The sequence below is a fragment of the Vulpes vulpes genome, chromosome 14, assembly GCF_048418805.1.
Source record: "Vulpes vulpes isolate BD-2025 chromosome 14, VulVul3, whole genome shotgun sequence".
In the NCBI taxonomy this organism is placed as follows: domain Eukaryota; kingdom Metazoa; phylum Chordata; class Mammalia; order Carnivora; family Canidae; genus Vulpes; species Vulpes vulpes.
The window spans coordinates 131,857,854-131,879,164 of NC_132793.1; the positions used below are offsets into that span (position 1 = coordinate 131,857,854).

General features: G+C 35.5%; 1 protein-coding gene across 3 annotated transcripts in view; it reads right to left on the reverse strand.

Moving 5' to 3' along the window:
* Positions 1 to 222: 222 nt before the first annotated feature.
* TBC1D19 (TBC1 domain family member 19) overlaps positions 223 to 21,311 on the reverse strand; it is a 144,161-nt gene continuing 123,072 nt past the window's right edge. For all 3 annotated transcript variants that reach the window (XM_072737937.1, XM_072737940.1, XM_072737939.1), the window contains 6 exons: positions 17,195 to 17,227; positions 13,691 to 13,800; positions 11,508 to 11,599; positions 7,168 to 7,283; positions 1,636 to 1,706; positions 223 to 649 (listed from right to left, as the gene is read on the reverse strand). In XM_072737937.1, the coding sequence (XP_072594038.1) occupies positions 575 to 649; positions 1,636 to 1,706; positions 7,168 to 7,283; positions 11,508 to 11,599; positions 13,691 to 13,800; positions 17,195 to 17,227 (497 nt within the window). In that variant the 3' untranslated portion in view covers positions 223 to 574. The remainder of the gene's footprint in view (positions 650 to 1,635; positions 1,707 to 7,167; positions 7,284 to 11,507; positions 11,600 to 13,690; positions 13,801 to 17,194; positions 17,228 to 21,311) is intronic.

Consider the following 21,311-nt stretch of genomic DNA (forward strand, 5'->3'; position numbering starts at 1 on the left):
TTTGGTCTGCCCCACTGAGACCTTTCAGGGGAAAGTAAAATGGAAAGGGATCTAGAAGATCTTGGATGAGAGAAAAGTCATCAAGAAGACCAAAGTACTTGACTTCCATTACCTTTTTCAAATCTTCCCACATTCTACTCCACCCCTGGCTCTGAGTGAAGAGCAATTTACAAGACAAAATGATACATTATCTAGAGATAAATTTACAAACTGACATAAGAAAATTGTCCCAGAGGCTACATTACCTCTTCAAGTTTATTACAGTATCTTTCGTTCTTATTGCATATATGGTTACATGCCTTTTACAAGTCAGGAGTATAGAGATACTATGCTCAGTTTAGCAGGAATTACGTCTATTGCTTCTCTCTTGAAAATCAGCAGCATGCAGTGCAATATTTGGTGTGCAGAGTTATTGTTTCAAAAAGTGAAAAACTACTTAGGTTTAACTGAAAAGGGAACATGATCTTTATTGGCTTATATGCAAAGTTTAATTTTGGTTTTATGCAGAGTTTGCATAGTTCATGATTATTTTTTAATGAAAAACTAGATGTGTTGTCAGTGACCTTGAAGGAGATCAGGTGACAGTAGCGAACAGAAAAATTTGAAGAAGAGGCATAACTTTTAAAGTAGAAAGGTCAGCAAGAACGGCCTGAAACAAAAAAAACAAAAAGAATTAATATCAGTATTCTAACTGGCAAAGGGAAGTCACAACAGAAACACACTGCAATGTAATTCTGGCATTGACACCCTAAGTTTTTCACATGTGTCCTAAATCTGTACTGAAGCTCCACCCTCCCTCCTCTTTTCTGAACATCTTAATGTTACAACATGTGCAAGATGCTCAAACGTGCAGTAGAAAATAACCTTGAGCCTTCTTCAAATATACAAGGTAGCAGGAGTTTATAAGAGGTCTAACATTTCAACTTGCTTCTATAAATAAACGTACATTATGAATCTTGGTCCCGTTATTCTAGTGTGCGGAGTATCTGGCTTCAGGAAATCATTTTGAGATGGAACTAATGTTTATTCAATCGCAAGATGCATAAACATCCTCTTCCCTTTAAACAAAGAATGTAGGCAGCTATTTTAAGGGTAAAATTTAAATTTCTATGAGAGAGAGGAAATAGAGTAATATGGTAAGCCACCATTTAATTGAACTGTGTTTCAGGTATAAATTATACTATTGAAAAGAAACCAGCTTTAAAGAATTAACTCATTATTAAAAATAACCAAAAAGCCATGTATCTTTACTCTGTCATCTGAATGCATGCTCATTAACTCTCTCAACCAGTTTTTCTTTGTTCTAGCAGAATACATGGACGTGAACAATAATAAGAAAATCCAACCAAAGCCCCGGTAGTTGCTACTAAAATTACTGGGTATCTTGTTTCCCATAATGGTTATAACGGTTTCCTATAATAATCTTGTTTGTGATTCATTCACAAGAAGATTGTCTTCACCTAATTCAGGAATTCTGAATACCTGATGTTACTTAGCTTGAAACTTATAGTTTTACCCGAGTTAAAAAATTAGGCTATGAGTAATGTGTATCCTATGCATCTGAGACTGAAGTGCCCGAGCCTGGCAATCTCTCAGGAACTATTTCCATCCCATCTGAGTGAAACTTATCCTTACTTCAGCTGCAGCCAGTGATGTCACCTCCATCAGGTTCACTGCTCGGAAAGCAAACACAGCAGCTGCCAGCACTGGAAAAGAATGCACACTATTTCAACTGCTGGCCTACTCATCAGCCTGACAAATTTACTGCTCTGCCCACAACCTACTAGGAGAGCTCAGAACTAGTGCTTTACAGGACTGCACGCACGCATTCTGAGTTAAGGTCTTGTGATGAATGGAAATCATCTCCTCTGGAGGACAGAGTGCCTGATGGCTAGGGAAAATGAATCCCACCGTTTTGGGAAAAGGAAAATCCAGTGCTCTTAAAAGAACCATTTATAAATTGTTTTATTTCATATCTATAACTTACATCATACGTTTTTATTTTATTTAACTTATTTTTTTAAAAGATTTTTTATTTTTTTATTCATGAGAGACAGAGAGAGAGAGAGAGAGAGAGAGGCGGAGACACAGGCAGAGGGAAAAGCAGGCTCCATGCAGAGAGCCTGATGTGGGACTCGATCCCAGGTCTCCAGGATCACACCCTGTGCTGAAGGTGGCGCTAAACTGCTGAGACACTCGGGGTGCCCACATCATACGTTTTTAAATATAAGTAAATAAAAAACAAACATAATAAAAATAAATAAATAAAGGTTTATTTTGATGCAGGTATTTCTTATTAATGCAATAGGATTCTGGAAAGTTATATGGAGACTGTCTTTTTATTTTTAAAAATTTTTTTGAGACTATATTTTTAAATATATCAGATCATGTTTCATATGTATCAAGGTGTCCTGATAGAAATGTGCAATATTTTTTTTAATAAATATTTTTCTTAAAAATACTTTTATAACATTTTGTTATACTTTTGTATTCCGCACTGACTTTCTTAGAGTGTTCATAAATGGATTGGTCTGTGGGGACAGCCTCTGTGAATTGATTCTGAAATTTAAGTTAATACTGGCTATAGGAAAAAGAAGTTGAAACTTTGAAAAATAATTATAGGACACCTTAAAGGTGAATAATGTACATAGAATAGAAAGCAATATTTGAGTTTTTGTTTCTATCAATCATGCATATGACAAGAAAATAATGCTAATATGTAATCTTTCTTATTATGTAACCTGACATAAAACCCCACGTGAGGGAATGTGTCATCTTGAAAAGTGGAAGGACCCATGTAGGAGGTAGGTATCCTGACAAGGACACAGTACTGCTTAAAGATGACTCGACTTCCCTCGTTTATTTTTTTTAATCACCAGTGGTGGTAGTTTCCTTTCTACCCAAAAAGTCCTTGAAATTTAGAAAATAAATGGTACAGAATCTTCAAAATTATTTGAAAGACTGGCTCCCAAATATATGGCATAGCTAATGCAACTATATATATACATTTTTACTATGGGAATATTAATAATAATGCTAATGATATTTTTTTTCTTTTTTAAAAATTTTTTTATTTATGATAGTCACAGAGAGAGAGAGAGAGAGAGGCAGAGACACAGGCAGAGGGAGAAGCAGGCTCCATGTAGGGAGCCTGACGTGGGATTCGATCCCGGGTCTCCAGGATCGCACCCTGGGCCAAAGGCAGGCGCCAAACCGCTGCACCACCCAGGGATCCCGCTAATGATATTTTCATACCAACTCCATGAATCAAGTACCATTGGTGGCCTCATTATATTAAGATGGAAACTGAGGCCCAGTGAGTTTGGAAGCCATGTTCAGAGTCACCCAGGTAGAAAATAGCAGAGTGAGGGGCAGCCCGGGTTGCTCGGTGGTTTAGTGCCATCTTTGGCCCAGGGTGTCATCCTGGAGACCCGGGATCGAGTCATGCGTCAGGCTCCCCGCATGGAGCCTGCTTCTCCCTCTGCCTGGGTCTCTGCCTCTCTCTCTCTCTCTCTGTGTCTCTCATGAATAAATAATGCAAATAATATATATATATATATATTTTTTTTTAAAGAAAGAAAATAGCAGAGTGAAAACTTAACCTTGGCTCTGGAGCCAGAGCATCTAACCATTCACCATGTGATGATTTTTATTGAGATTGAAGGTAAATAGTAATGACTCTTCCCTGACATGAAACTCTGGGTGCTTTCCTCTGAATTGTAATCTCTGTTGTCCTTCATAATGGTTTTCCAGAGATGGCCTGAAGCACGATGTCATGCATCATGATGCTGGGCTCTGACAGGTAGGTGGCTGTGCATGAGGAGTACAAGTCAGCATCCACACACCTTAATTTCCCCAGAAGGACACTGAATGCAACTAGACCAACCTGGGAAGCAGGCATTTTTCTAGGGTACAACAGATTTTGGACAGTCTGGCAAAAAAAGGCAATCCAACTAGCTAGAGAGGAAAACTCCAAGGGAAAAAAAGATGGTACCAGTAAAACAAAATTTAAAAATTTGGGGATTATTTAATATGTAACAAAGGATACAAGAGGTCAGGGACAAAGAATTTACCTTTTAACTGAAAAGGAGAAAACTACTTTAAAGCCACTAAGCTCCTAAATTTATAAGAATATCAAAGAAAATAATTTTTGTGGACCAGAAACTTCTTTATAGATTCCTAATATCTGGAATCATTTTGACAATGGTGACATTTGAGAAGGTAAGGAGTGTGACTGCTACTTCCTTTTTTGTGTATAATTTAACAGAGTTGGTGAAAGCCTGACAGGATGGCCAAATTTTCTGCTGTAGCAGGAAAGAGTTTTACATGGCGGGAAATTGTTTTTCCAAAGGTAGATAAGAGGGGGAAAAAAAGATCAGCTCACTAATTGACCTCAGCATCCAAAATGCTTATGTGCTCATAACCTTTATTTATCTTGGTGTCACATCACAGAAGTTCCTTTGCGTCTGCTTCATGTTTGATTTGCCCAGCCCTTCCGCAGAACACATTTGTTTGCCAAGGAGAAAAGATCTCCACTTTGGGATATTTTCAACTGCAATCACACTTCAAGGGAAATTCAGAAACTCTAATATTTACTTTTGGTCTTTTAAGCTATTCTCATTGAAAAAAAAAAAAAAGCTATTCTCATTGCTTTAATTCTAAGCAATTCTATCACAAGCATTAAGACACTTATGCTCTGAACTGTTTTTCAAAAGGTCCTAATTAATTCATAATTAAAGCCAGTAATATCTACTAAAAACTTGTAAAGACTATATAATGTCTAACTTGGGCAAAAAAGGTTGTCCCAAAATATCCATTCCAAAAAATGTCTGAAATAATAAAAACTAATTTGGGTATATGTACACAAAATGGTTTTCTGTGTAGGTATACCCGTGGCTCTTTATCTGAATGCATGGTATGGGAGTTCCCACCAGTCTAGTTCCATTTCTAGATGCTCTATAATTTTTCCTGTTGACTGAAGAAAACTCACGGGGAAAGTGGATGGATACAACAGTGCATATTGTATTTCTTCCTATTCATCAGTAACACTTCTATTAATGCTTTGAGCTTGCAGCAGAGTGCCTAGTTTAGAGCAACTGCATCATTCAACATTCATTTATTTCTCTCTGACTTCAGTGTGCTGACGGGTGATAAGTCATAGAATGAGAAAATTTAAACTGGAAGAGGTCTTGAAGATCTTCCAATTCAACATTTCTTTCACAGTGGAAAACCTTAACCTTTGGGTGACAGTTAAAGAGCCCCTTCTAGTTTTGAAAAATCCTCATTATTAGAAAGTACTTTCTTATGTTGAACCTCTTTCTTTAACATTCTCTAATATCTTTTTGAAATGATACAAAAAACTATATATAACACGCTTCAACAAAACTTAGGACATACCCAGAGGAGGTTTATTTGCTATTTATTTTAAAGTCTAAAATCCTGTTGCCTGAGAAATGGTAACAAAAAACAAGATGTCTTAGCCTGGAAAGTAGAAGCTTTGGGGAATGGTGAAAGTAGAAAAAACATGATGATGACCCTGGTTTAATAGGAGTACATTTTGGCTACGTTGTCAGACAAAGACCATCCAACTGAAGTGTTCAAACAGAGGATTAGGACTACCTGTCAGACATGTCTAAAAGAGTCAGACCTGGGCAGACTGGGTAGCTCAGCAGTTTAGCACTGCCTTCAGCCCAGGGCCTGATTCTGGAGACCCAGGATCAAGTCCCACATCAGGCTCCCTGCATGAAGCCTGCTTCTCCCTCTGCCTGTGCCTCTGCCTCTCTCTCTCTCTCTCTCTGTGTCTCTCATGAATAAATAAATAAAATCTTAAATAGAAAGAAAGAAAGAAAGAAAGAAAGAAAGAAAGAAGAAAGAAAGAAAGAAAGAAAGAAAGAAAGAAAGAAAGAAAGAAAGAGCCAGCCAGACCTGACGACCTCTAGGATCTAGGTTACATGTACTACTGCCATTCAGCTAAGAGAAATGAGGGCAGGCCCTCCTTTCCTAAGCCATATCTGTGTGGGCTTAAAACCCAATTGAGGTAGAAGGATACTAGGACTGTTAATGTCAGTAACTGGTATCTCCAATTGCACCAAGGGTGATGTTTATCTTCATGGCATTTTATTATTACTCTAATTTTCCTTTTTGAAATGCCATACAATTACTCTAGACACCTCAGCATTCAAGAATATGTTAATATGGTACCTAAAGAATCTTCCGCAAGTAAAGGGTCTTTTTCAATTAAACATTATTTCCACAAACCCAGAGACGTGTCCTTACAATGCTATCAATATAAGGTAAGGAAACGAAGACTCACGCAGGTTAAATAATTTATTCAATATTACACAACTGGAGAAGGTTGTACCTAGCACTTTGCCAACCTCTCTGCCCTCCGACTACTGTTGTGAAACCCTTGTGCTAATTATTTGAATTTCCTGATAATCCCAATGATAAAAATAACTGAGACTGTTTTGTATAAGAGAAGCAAAATAATATAATTAACAAGAAATCTGCACCGTATGTGTTATCAAATAGCTGTCTTGTGTATATCTTGTGTATACCTATTGTGAGAACTGCTTAATTATAAAAAAAGAGAAAAATCTGTGGCCTCCTGAAAAAAAAGATGAAATTTTTTTTGGTTTAAGAGAATACCTAACAAGAGGAAATTCAACCACCAGGAGTCAGAGACTCCTAGCAAAAAGGAAGAGGTTTTGAATTCAGTGGAAACTGAAGTCCAGAAAAGCTGAGATTTCAGCTTTGCAGAGAGGCTCAGTGTCAGTTTGGATTTTAGGCAGTGGTTGAGAAGGGGCATAGAACAGATGCTAAGAGAGGCAGAGGAGCCAGGAATAGAACTGAAGTATTCCTATACTCCGCTGCAGAGACCTCACAGGTGCTGAGAAGAGAGTAAGCAAGCCCTGGCTAAACTAAAAATGGACTTTCCTGGGAGCAAAGAAGAAAGACTGGGAATACACTAGTATTGGGAAGTTACTTAGGGGTATCTAGATCTCAGAACTTTAGTACTTGTTTTCTAAGGCAGATAAATCAATTAAATATTAGGAATTAGAAATGACAGATAACTCTAGACTCAAATTGCAATTACAGATGGTGAATGTTAGAAAGGAAAGGGACTTTATTATAGAAACATGTATCTTACAAACAAACACTTATTACCAGCAAGAATTTCCAGAGAGTTGTATCCTAGGATTCTATCCCACAAAAGCAGGAGTTGATCTGTAGCTAAATATCCAGAAAAAGCTCGAACCATCCATTTAAAGGATATGCGAAGTCTGTAAGCAAAGGAAAAAGAAAACAGATTTTACCAGTGGCTTTTCTTTTCTCACAAAAAGGCAGTATCAGGAGAGCCAACCAATTCTATCGTTAACTTCTTTGTGAGTCTTAGAAATCACCTATGCATTTAAATCTCACAGGCTCTCTTAAAAGCTGCAGAAGTGCAATGGTGAGAAACCATGAGTCTTCAAATTAGCAGTCTTGATGTATTAAGAAGAAAAATTATATCTGCTTTGTTATAGTTCAGCCTTTTGTGGGACACCTGGGTGGCTCAGCGGTTTAGCGCCTGCCTTCGGGTCAGGGCGTGATTCTGGAGTTCTGGGATCAAGTCCCACATTGGGCTCCCTGCATGGAGCATGCTTCTCCCTCTGCTTATGTCTCTGCCTCTCTCTTTGTGTGTGTCTCTCATGAATAAATAAATAAAATCTTAAAAAAAAAAATTTAGTTCAGCCTTATGAAAATTCACTCACTTCTATGTTCTGTTTTTTTCAGGGTCTCTACTAATTAGCTACCAATGAGGTAATCTTAAGAGTTAACAGTTCTTAACAGCTCAAAACTCATGATTATTTGAATTTTTATTCAAAATACTTCAATGCTTGGTAGCTGTATACTTTTCCAATTCAATAAATTATATTCCTATATTTTTCAGTCAAATCGTTACATAGGCTGAATAAAAACAACAGGCAGTAGTCTTTAAAGGCAAAGAAAAATAGTTTTAAAGCTATAAGGGACCCTGGAAATAGATTTCTAATTTCAAACCCTTCATTTTAAAGGGGAGATTATCAGAACTCTGAAAGATCAACCAGAACAGTCAAATGATTTTTCCAAAAAAACCCACAAAAAGCCAAAACCTGATATGAGATCCCACTATTTGTAAATAGGTTATGTTACAATAATAATTTATGTCTGCAATCAGGAAATGAACTCTGTAGCTTTGGTGCCGTAAGAGAGAAACCAGTCTCTCACACTTCCGTACTATTAGCCTCTAAATATCACTTGCCTGCCCCTGAGAGGTGCTAGCCAAACTCTTAGCTGGAGCCGTTACAATATTATGTAGATAAGTATCTGTGCTATTTTTTCAAAGCAAGAGAAAGGGACTTAGAGACTGCCATTGTTGATGTGATATTCATTCTCTTAAGACCAAAAAAGACCCCCAAGTTTTTGGAAATTCCTCAAGACTAGAAAACTATTACTCTAATATAACAAAGTACATGTAGGGAGTAGTACTGACAAATTAAACTTCTTGGTTGGTTTTAGAACATCTGTTCATAAATACCGAAGAAAGTTTTGGCCAGACATTTTAAATAAAAAAAAAAAATCATTTGACTTTTAAGTCCAAATTATTAATATCATCCAATTTCATTTTAATAGGTCTTTCATCGTGTCTTATTAGAACAATAGCGCCACACATTGTGCCCTCTTCCAAATATGGCGCAGAATAAGCTTCTTAGAAATAAAGTTTATTGAGGTATAATCTATGGATAGTAAAATTTACCCTTATTAATGCACAATTCTATGAGTTTTGTTAAGAACCAAATGGGAACTTTATTATTTTTTAAATAATAAATTTATTTTTTATTGGTGTTCAATTTACCAACATACAGAATAACACCCAGTGCTCATCCCGTCAAGTGCCCCCCTCAGTGCCCGTCACCCATTCACCCCCACCCCCTGCCCTCCTCCCCTTCCATCACCCCTAGTTCGTTTCCCAGAGTTAGGAGTCTTTATGTTCTGTCTCCCTTTCTGATATTTCCCACACTTTTCTTCGCCCTTCCCTTATATCAAATGGGAACTTTAAAAGTAAAAATACAATAACAACAAAACAGAACAAAACAAAACAAAAAACAACCCTCACTAGATAGATCCAAAAGCAAAATGGTAATGACAGAGAAAGAGTCAGTGAATTTGAATATACATCAATAGAAAGTATCTAATCAGAACAATCAAAAAGGATTGAAAACAAAATGAATAGATTTTCAGGGACCTTGGGGATGAGATCAAAAGTTTCAACATTTGTGTCACTGGAATCCTAGAGGAAATGGAGAATAAGTATAGTGCAGAAAAAAATATTTAAAAAATAATGGTTGAAGATTTCCTAACTTTGGCAAAAGACATAAGCTTACATAAGATTCAAGAACCTCAGCAAACTCCAAAAAAGGATAAACACAACAGAAATCCATGCCCAAATACATCATAATCAAACTTCTGAGAACTAAATACAAAGAGAAAAAATATTTTTTCCTGAAATGTTTGGCAGAATTTACCAGTGAAGCCACCCAGGCCTGGAGTTTATTTGAAGGTAGAATGTGGTTAATTAAAAATGTATATTATAAACCCCAGGGCATTGTTATGGACTGAATGTTTGTGTCCTCCCATTGCCCCCACCCCATTCTATGTTGAAACTCTATCCCAAGGTGAAGGTATTAGGAGAGAGGGAGGGTCTTAGTGTAGTGATTGGAATGTGAAGAGTTATATGGGTGAAGCCCTCAAGGTTGGGATTAGTGCCTTCATAAGAGTCAAGGGAGAATTTGTTTCTCTTCTCTGCTCTCCACCATAAGAAAATACAATAAAAAGTTGGCAGTCTGCAGCCTAAAAGAGGGTCCTCGTTGGAACTCAACCATGCTATCACCTTGATCTTAGACTTCCAGTTTTCAGAACTGTGGGAGATAAGTTTCTGTTGTTTAAAAGCCACACAGTTTATGGTATTTTGTTAGAGTAGACTGCGGGGCGTCTGGTGGCTCAGTCGGTTAAGCGTCTGAGTCTTGATTTTGACTCCGGTCATGATCTCAGGGTTGTGAGATGGAGCCCTGCACCAGGCTCCATGCTCAGAGGGGAATATTCTCTCTCTTCTCTCCCTCTGCCTGCCCGCCCCCTCCCCTGCTCTTGTGTGTGATCTATATCTCTCAGTCTCTCTTTCTCTAGAAAGAAAGAAAGAATTGACAAAAACATTGTGAATTGAATGAAAATTAAAACATAACATATCAAAATTTGTTGTGGGGAGGTAATGTGGTGCTTTGAAGCAATTTATAATTATACTGTTTCCATTAGAAAAGAAGAAAGGTATCAAACTCATGATCTTTCACCTTAAGAAGACAAGAGCAAAATATACCTAAGGCAAGCATAAGGAAAGAAATAATAAATATAAGAGCTAAATTAATGAAATTAAAGACAGAAGAATAGAGAAAATCAAAACAGAGTTCTTTCAAAGAAGGATAAAATTAATAAACTGCTAGCCAAACAATCAAGAAAAGAGAGAAGATACAATTATCAATATTAAGAATGAGAGAGGTGTTATCACTGTGATTCTCTTTGATTTTAAATATGAGGAAGTTGAATTATCTTGACTAAAGAATTTGAGACTTAGTCAAATTAAATTACTTCATTAGGATTATTCAGTTTAGTAGATAGAATTTAAATCCTGGTCTGTCTCTTAAACCCACCCACTCATCCATCCATCCATCCACCCACCCACCGACCCACCTATCTGATGTGGATTCAAGTGTAGAAAAGACAAATACTAAACTACTATTGTATTTCCCATTAACTACTTTTGTGGTCTCAAAGAGTTAATGTTTCTTTCAAATATGCCCTAAGAGGGGAAGCTAGTTTCACAGAGGGGAAGACAGTGACAAAACATTAATAAATCATTTAGAAACTTCTGTTGCCTTAGGCATTGTTATTTTTAAAAAAAGAGAAGAGAATCAATAATATTGAAGTGAAGAGGTAACCCTACAATATGTAGGGTTGTGATTTAGTATTGGTTTGGTATTATCACATTTCTTAGGTGGTATTTGTGTTCACAAATTTCTGCCTCAGTTTTGGCCAATACCTGTAATTATGAAGAGAAATTAGTTTATTTTGGTAATTCTTATACCAAACACAGAAATTCTAGCAAATAAGAATTTATTAGGATTTTGCTCCCAAGAATTTTTGGTACAATGTAGAGCTCCATCTACTACTTGATAATTATTGTTTTATTGGAGATATTTTTAGTTTAATTTCTCTAAAGAATTACTCTATCTTTAAAAGTGCTTTATGGGTGACTGGGTGATGGGCACTGAGGGGGGCACTTGATGGGATGAGCACTGGGTGTTATACTATATGTTGGCAAATCGAACTCCAATAAAAAAAAATATACCAAAAAAAAAGTGCTTTACAATGATGTAATAGAACCTTCTGAGGTCAAATTATCTATTCTTCAATTAGGAGAGAAAGGTACTCACGGTTGAGCCCCAATTTCTCGTAGATGATAAAAGAGCTGGGGGAGATAGGTTTGAAGAAGAGTTTCAAACAGCAAACAGAGGGACACAATACCCTGGATATAATAACAAAACACAAAAGAAATATACATTTTAGTATTTAAAAATTAACTCTGCCAATAAAGTATTCAAATGGAACTGAGGAAAAATTATCAATATAAATATTCTCATATTGTCTAAGAGTAAAAAACTGGAAATGCTCTAATGTCATCTAATGCTGTGGTTAAAAATACATTTTCCCCCTATTTATGGATACTTAAACTATTATAGATATGCTAAGGAGCCTCCTTTTAATACAATAGGATCCTCATATAATCTGGTATACAATATACAGAGAGTCTAAGGAAAACATCATTTTATAGAAAACCTGCTACTTTGTAAGCCCTCTATTATCACTTATGTCCAGCAAACTAGTTTTTTCTGGATGCATTCCAGTTTCCAGGTATTTCTCTGCTACTATAGCCACACCCTTACACTCTCCTTCCATATGTCCCTTCCCTTTCAGCTGCCTCACCCATGCAGGAAAATATTTCCTGCTTTTCTCACTCTTTCTTTGAAATCGATTCCCAGGGGAAGACTGACTACTGACTGCTTGAAATTTGCATCAGGAAGTTATCAAACAAGAATGTTTGATATTTTTTTAATTGAAATCTACTTTTTATCAGGGCATTATTTGTAGAGGACAAGAGGTAACCAATTTAAGCAGATGGTTTTTTAAGTGCTTTTATTACTTGACAACTCTGAATAAAGTCTTTCTTGTAGCTCAGCATTCCTCAGGGTTGATCTTTGTGAGGAAGTTTTAATCCTCTTTGTGAGTTTCTAAAGAAAAAAGGCTGGCATGGTTCCAAATAGTTCAATCTGGCTGCAAGCCAGAAAAGGAGCTGACCAACTGTAAGTCTTTATTCCACGGAATAAAGAAAGGGCAGAGGCAGGGCTGGCCCAACCAATTCACTGAAAAAGGACACTTCAGGGTCAGGATGGAGATAGAGAAGGAATATCCAGGGTTGCCTGATGTCAAGCTTCAGTGCTCTGCACAGGGAGAAAACTGTGGGTGTATACTGGGCAGCCAATTTAAAATTAAAAAAAATTTTTTTAAACTCTGAAGCATAAAATGGTAAAGAAAACAGAATTATTCATATATTTCTTATATGACTAAAAATTAGTGTAAGATAAGCACTAACTCAAGTTGTCTCAGAGAGCAGGAACCCAAGATAATTGGTGGTGCTTCTATTTGTTCATCGGAGACATCCTGGATCTCTGTTACTTGTCAGCATTCACTAGCAATGGAGGAGAGCAAGGCAGAAACAGAGGGAGGTGGACTAGGAATACACAGGGTTAAAGTGGGAGGGATAAGCAATAGTGATTTAGTTTAATAGCAGCCACAAAGTCTTCCCTTCAGGGAAATCTGGTTAGCCCTGATACATCCCAATTTAGTAAGAGTTAGTCAAGTTACCCACAAATGGACCACAGCAGGCCCAAAGGTGAAAAAAGTATAACTAAAGTAAAATAAATACTGTTTTAACTCAGGCTCATCGGTGGAAAAAAACATGTGATAAAGGACTGGCCAACATAAAACAGATAAAAATGTTCAACTCCCAATATGCTCCTCTTTGATTTTCATATTGAGATCAACAGAGCTATCTACTGAATAAACACAAAGAAAATATCTAGTATGGTAACTGATAACTAGCCAAATGTGACACTGAAAAATAAGCGACAAATAAATATTTGATTTTCATTAACAAAGAAGAAATTATGATGATAATCATGACAAAAACAATAATAAAAATAGCAGCTCTATAGCACTACAGAAACATATTAACATATTAACTTCATCTCGATGAGGACATCAGTGTTCAAAGAGGGAAGGGATCCTTGTCAAAGTGAACAATACAGACATTTTTATGTTTTTTTCTGTTAACATATAAAAGATAATGTAACTGCAATTGATAAAGGCCCTTTTCCTCCCTAATTGTCACCCAAAATACTTAAATATCAATTTCTTCTTCTCTTTCATTTATTCTATGGAAATATGTCGCTTGACATCACAAATTAAAATTTGTTGCTTTATAATTTAACTGAGGGAGGCTTTCTTAAGGAAAGAAAACAGATTATAGTCTAATTTGATTCAATTTTTATGAACTTACAGAAGGATGAGAAGAGATGGAATGGAGTCTGAAGAAAAAACGCACATACATCTCACGGAATATCTGATACAATTTGGAAGGTTCATGGTATAGAAAACAAAGTGGTGCAACTGAAAGAATAAAGAAATTAATTGATAACATTGCAGAACTATTAAAATTCAAGAAAATAAGTTAATGAAACATGAAAGAATAAATCAATTTTATAGTAATATTCATTCAAAGACAAGTTTAAAAATCATATATATCGTTTCTTCATGTTGAAATGGAAATATATACACATGTAAAAAGTGAGGCCTTAAAAATTATAAGGAAAGGATTAATTAAAAGCTACCATAATCCTAAATTAACAGAATAATGCAATGGAATTACATATAGAGGGATATTAAATTTTTTTTTTAAATTTTTATTTATTTATGATAGTCACAGAGAGAGAGAGAGAGAGAGGCAGAGACATAGGCAGAGGGAAAAGCAGGCTCCATGCGCCGGGAGCCTGATGTGGGATTCAATCCCGGGTCTCCAGGATCGCGCCCTGGGCCAAAGGCAAGCGCCAAACCACTGCGCCACCCAGGGATCCCTAGAGGGATATTAAAAACACAAAATAACTTTAAAAGACTATGTAAAGTCAAGTATCTCTTTTTTAAAAAAATTGAAATAGTAAGAAAGTGAGATGCAGGCAATTCACTTTTACTTTGTTCCACAAAGGATCCAGAAAGTTTTTCAAAGTTTTATATTTTGGAAGTCAAATAAGAAAATATAAGATGATTTATAATTAGCGTTTAGAATCATGGTCTTCAACTAATTCAATTTGAAAATAAAAATTTTGTTTTTGTTTTTGAAAATAAAAATTTTGATTAACAGTTTAAATTATTGGTCATTGAGACTGGTGAATCTCAACCTGTACAAAGACAGTTTCTATAGACTTACAATAAAATAACTCTCAGACAATGGATTCACTTCTCTAATGAATGCTGAATTAAGTTTTCCTTTGCATCCAATTCTTGGCAGTTAAGCACAGGGGGGTCAACTCAATCAGACATCCCACAACTGAATGTCAGAAAGTCCTAATCTCAGATGCTGGTGTAACAACATGATTATTCTGGACTGACATGGTCATGCTTTTTATCTTCTCAAACATCGAGAATTTTAGGCAGCATGAACACATTTATAAGGCAGATACATAAAACTGCATTACCTAAATATTAATTTTAATACAAAATGACTTACCGAGTAATTTCAGCTATGATATAGAACAGACAAATTAGAAATTCTAAGGCTCCATATTCCATCAGTAATGCCCTGAGGGCAGTAGGCATTAAGTTATCTGGGAAAGCAGTGAGCCAACTCAACTCACTTTTTTTTTGACAAAGTGAAAGGAAAAATGATAAAAAATGTTAAATTCTTACAAATAAAAAAAATCAATTATCTGGGCTAAATGGCAGCGTACAGTATTACAGATGAGTAAATCATCAAAAGCTAGCAATGCAAGGGTGAGATTTCACTTTTTCTGAAGGGCAAGAGAGACAAATCAATTTTAGAGGAGTAAATAAATACCTACAAAAAAACCTACTTGTATATATAGAAAGAAAAATTTACATTACATACATACACATTTAAAAACTGACAGGCATATCTTTCTATTTTAAAACTAACTTTAAAAACTTATTTTACCACCAAAATAAATTGCTATTTCTTAAAATAGCCCAAATTAGGGTATTCTATATATTTAAAAAGAATAACTCATATTCTAATTGCAACAGTCTAAGAAAAAAATAATATGGCACAAATACTGATATTATTATAAATTCAAAGTGAAACTTTGAAATTTATTTAATAACCTTTTTATGCATATTTTTTCCTTTAACTTTTAAAGTTATTGATATGTAAAAATCTATGATCCAAATCTAAAGACTTTATGGGTTTAGTAATTATTTATTATCATTTCCAGTGAAGGAATAAAAGAGAATTTTAAAATTAGCACTTTTTACAAACATGTATAATACAAAAACCTTCACAATCAGTTATTATTACTCAAGATACCACTACTGTTTGTGTTGAATTCCTTATATAGCTATGAAATGAAAAAGCTTTAGTCTTTTATATGTGATATGTAAGAAATCTACATGAGTTTATTATCTATTTAAAATACAATTCCCTTATTTGGTTTGTGGATGTTCAACATACATTTCTAAAATAGTATAAAGAGACTCTGTACTGAACATTTTGCATCATCTACTTCCTTAGTGAACATTAAACCTTAGCCTACTTAAGTGACCAGAAATGTGAATAAGCAGAGTCAGAGTCAATGTTGCCTAAGAATCACTAGATTTAAACTTTCATGACATCATTAATGTCCCCCAAATCATTCAAGCTCATTTTCTAAAAACGGTTTACTTGAAAAATTCTTGCAGTTGAAATTAAAATAGATAAGAGGCTAATATTTTTTATTATTAGATGTAAAAATTTATATTCTTAACTTTTTGGGGGTACTCTATTTTAAAATCCTCACGTATTTATAAAAGAGAAATGTGCTGAAAGGTAATCATAATGTTATGTATCCTGTTATGAAATTTTGGTTGCTCAAGAGAATAAAGTAGAATGCTCTGTAATTCAAGCCTGTGATCAACACCATCAAGAGAGGCATAATGCAAAATTCCTAGGTCCTCTGAACTCGTTTCATTGTCTGCTAGTTTTAAAAGTCTTACATTGTGTCATTCACCATTATTGTCTAATGTTGAACATGGAGGGGCTTTTACAATGAAAAGTGTTAATGTACTGCTGATTCTTTTTATAAAAGTAAAGCATTAAAGTATTTCTGTTTAGTGTAAAGGTGGGGAGATAGCAGTTGTGGGTGACAATATTCTTCAACATGTTTATATGTAACATGTGAAAATTTAAAAATTAAATAGCATTAGGTGTAGAGCATTCTTCCTCTTGCTAATCTTCATTAAGCTTCTTGCATTCCTTATTCAATGACATGTGAGGCCAGAAAGGCATTCAGGGCTTTCGAGCCTGCACATGCGCTTTTCGTACTGTACCGCAGGACATACGAATGCTTTAGTGAAATTGTTGCTGTGTATGCCAGTCGTCTAGAGAAAGCATAGACTTGAACTCAGTGTTGGCCCTCCTTTCACATTCTTTCTGACCTATTATTTGTTTAAAAGACTTAGGAGAATTAGTTCAGGAATTTAAGCAACCTCATTTTACACCTATCAGAACTAAATACTAACGTGTATCTCTGGTTTCCATCGGATTAGAACATGGTCAACACAGGAGCACTTTCACAGTATGTTCTAATCTTAATTTGTCAAGCAATCATCTGAGAAATTATGATGACCTTTATTTTTTAAAAATTTAATTGGAGATATAAACAAATACTAAACTCGATGTTTAAAAATGTTCACGATAACTTGTTAAGTGGGTAGGTGATATGTTATAAAGTGTGATCTTCATGTTTAATTTTCTAAACTATGATAAAAACACTGAATATTTTAAAGCCCAACTTACCATACATTGAAAATCCATGGAAAGGGATTACTCCTAAAAAAAAAAAAAAGTTTCTTTTCAATTAGTATACCCACTGAGGTATTAGGTAAACTTTAGAGGATTAAAACTGAAAATAGAAAGGTTTCCTATTTTTGCTTCAAGTTTGTGCCTCTTATCTCCATACCTTATTCATTCCATAACTGGAAAAATGTCAGAAGACTTAGTGACAACAAAAGCACCAAAAAATGCTTTTTAATTTCTGTAGGAAAACAGACTAGAGGTTTTCAATAGATATCCAGTTAATTTTCTATTGATAATGTTGAAAAACTAAAACTTTGGATGTGTTACAAAAACAAAACAACAGAACAAGGCAGATCACAGTTGAACAAATTATAATGGTCTCAGAAAGTCAATAGATTATGTCCTTCCTGAAACAACTTCATCCTGTATATTAGAATCCAATCTGTTAAAAAGATAAGTGGCTGACTCACACAAACCGGTCACCAAACTTCCTGAGCTTCAGTAACTGCTTGTCACACACAGGAACTAAGACCGTCTCTGAAACATCATCAAGCTCTAAAATTCTATGTTTAATAAGTATGTCTAGAGCAAATGCAGAGAAATTGGTGAGATCTAAAGAAAACTGAGGAAGGTCTTCCAGCAATAAGATTCTTTACCAACTTAAAGGTCTTTTGCTCTCTAGGAACTGAAAAAAATTCAGAACCAGATTAGACTCACATTAAAAATCAACATTCCTAATGACATGAGAGTCACCAGCTCGAGTTCCATGGAGTACTGAAAATGAGGGCCCAAACACCATCTTTCTTCAAGTTTTTCCCTCTGCTTGCATCTTTGGTTGAGTCTCTTATGAATGACCATCTTTTTCTACCTTCCCGCTCTGCTACTTAATTTTATTTCCTTTACTAATTCTAGACTTTTAATAATAAAAAAAGTCTCTCTTTTCTAACTTTCCTACAATAAAATTGTTGACATGTGAAAAAAAAACCTGAGAAAAAAATGAGTTAATAAATAGTGGGCACAGTTTGATGCTTTACAGAAATATAAGTACATATCTTTCTAAATACTACCCCTCAAAGCAGGTGGCTATTATACCAAACCCCTACATTCTTACTGCAAAACTCCTTTTTCTTTCCTCTGTTAAGTTACTGCAGCAACATTTGAATAAGCAGGTTAAAGTAGTCAGAAATGAAGATGTTGCTATTATTATTTTCATCTTCTACAAATATTTATTAAGAAAAAAAAGAAAAAATATTTATTAAGGATCTGCTAAGGATAGGAATACCTTAGTCCAGACAAGCCATTTTTAATTAGAAGCTTAGAGCGAGTGAGTGAAGTCATGAACTGCCAAGCAGCAGAAAGGGATGCATACATAAAGACGACTCATGGCTAATCACACTTTCCCCACCTTTCCCCCAAATTCTGAAATCTATAGCTGCTCTGTAAGCAGCTAGATTATAAGCTTTGAGGCAAGGGCCACAATTCATACTGTGTAGTATCTTCTACAAATGAGATATAAATTGATGGAAACTTAAGCATTTACAGATATAATCAAGGTTTATAAATAAAAAAGTACAACAGAGAACAAACTAATGGTTGCGGGTGGGGGACTAAGGGGATGGGCAAAATGGGTGAAGAGGAGCGGGAGATACAGGCTTCCAGTTATTTTTTATTTTATTTTTTATTTATTTATTTTTTATCTATGATAGTCACACAGAGAGAGAGAGAGTCAGAGAACAGGAGGAGGGAGAAGCAGGCTCCATGCCGGGAACCCGACGTGGGACTCGATCCCGGGTCTCCAGGATCGCGCCCTGGGCCAAAGGCAGGCGCCAAACCGCTGTGCCACCCAGGGATCCCCAGGCTTCCAGTTATGTAATGAATAAGTTATGGAGATAAAAGGCACAGCTTAGGGAACACAGTCATTGGTATTGCAGTAGTGCCGTATGGTGACAGATGGTAGCTATACTTGTGAGCACAGCATAATGTGTAGACTTATCCAATCACCATGCTGGTCATCTAAAACTAATGTAACATTGTGTATCAATGATACTCAATTAAAAAAATTTAAAAAGTAAAAAACATTAAAGTGTAAGATTCATTTATGAATAGGGAATTAACATGTAGGATAGGAAACTTTCAATAACTCAGTGTTGAAATTAGAAATGGCCAATGAAGTCATACAGTCACGAACATGAATTCTGTGTGACTCCTGGCAAGTTATCAACACTCTCTGAGTCTCTATTTTCATTTTTGAAAATGGAGATTAAAAAAAAAAGAAAGAGAGAAAATGGAGATAAACAAGAGCAAGTTCGCTGAGCTGTACTGAAGCACCAGTGAGTTAATATACTTAAAGTGTAGCAGTACAGAGTTTAGGACACAGCAGATGCTCAACAACTGTAGCTATTTTATGCTCTCAGAAGGGAGAGTACCACTTTTAAGTATCAGCTTAAATCTAAGAAAATCTTTTTTTGTCACTATTAGATAAGGGTTCACTTCAGCTTAATCAAGATTAGCCAGGGTTTACGATTCCAAAAATGGGTGCATGGTCTACTCTGTGGAAGAAGGACAAAGTCAATTTCTGGCAAACAAAAGTAGAAGGCAGAAGAAGCAATGAAGAATCCATTAACACTCTCGGGCACGTATTGCCTAGAACATTTCTTTGATCTCAGAGGTTGTCATGTTCTTGGCCAGTTTTCCAAAATCCTTTCCTTTGCCTCTCATCACTTCAGCCTTGCAAGGGTCAAGTTTCATGCACGTGGCCATCATCCAAGAGTGTACTTCTAACAGGCGTCGGAATGCTTGGGACACCATCTCTTCTCTGGCCTTGGAGACCTACAAGTCTGCCATAACTGATTATTTTAAGATACTAGGCTTCCTTTGTCTATCTAAAGAAAGTCTAAAACATGAACTGCTTGTCCCATTCAATAGAAATAACTTTATAAAAGTAATAGTTTAATGGGCCTTTGACATAGCTCAGAATGGTAAACATGGTCAACAAAAATAAATCTTGAACTAGATAAGATATAAATAGTAAATATGACTCAGAAAATACAGCAAATATTAACATGCTTTGCACTTACTAAATATTTCCCCTTCATTTCCTCACTGTCTCTGTTAATACTTTAGCATTTGTAGTTGTACCACAGCTCTCACACATCTGATTCACATTAACATCATTCCAAATTTTTACCATCCTTCATTTGGGATTACTTAGTACAGTATTTAATTCATTTGTTGAGACAATCATTTTCTTTGGTTATTCTCATTCTACAAGTAGCTTACAGATCAGTAAGAGTAGGCAGGGGCAATGGTTAAATTGTTTTCTAGCTATTTCTGTTATCTTTCCAAATTAGAACTTCAGAATATGACTTTGTTACTTATTTCCGTAAGTAGAATTTCCCGAATATCAGGACATAATCGTAGTTAAATATCAAGCTAAAAATCATACTTTAATTACAATTTTCATTAGGTTTTCAATTTATGTCTAAAGTTACACATCAAATAAATTTTGGATTATTATTATTTAATTTAGATGACGGAGTATGGTGTTATTTATCAACTTGACACTTGTAAGCAGATTTAAAATTGACATATTTTTTTCACTATTTCTTCTAAGAGCGTTTCCTAATCTTTGTTGTGAGGGGCTGTCCTGTGTACTATAGAATGTTGGTTTAATAGCATCCCTGGCCTCTACTCATGAGATACTGGTAAAACCCCCTTTCTCCCTGGCTCTGACAACCAAGTGTCCACAGACATTGGCAAATGTTTCCTGAGGGACAGGAGGTGGGGCATGGAATTGCCCTTGGTTGATAACCACTGATCTAGAGTCCCAGAACTCCTGTACCTAACGTTCACTTGCAAATAATTATTTTCACTTTTCTTGTAGGAAATAAATGGTATTAGTGGTGTTTATTTAAGTCTCAGTCAGATCTTTGTGTATTCTGTAAGTCTCAGCTCCTTGCTTCTATTCCTGTTCTTCTGTATTCTTCTATATTCACTCCCTCATTCATTTGCTCTCTCATTCAGCATTGTTTACTGAGTAGTGACTTTATGCTATGCATGATTCTAGGTGCTAGATATGCTGATCATCAAAAGGTCCTTGTTGCCTTGAAGCTTACAT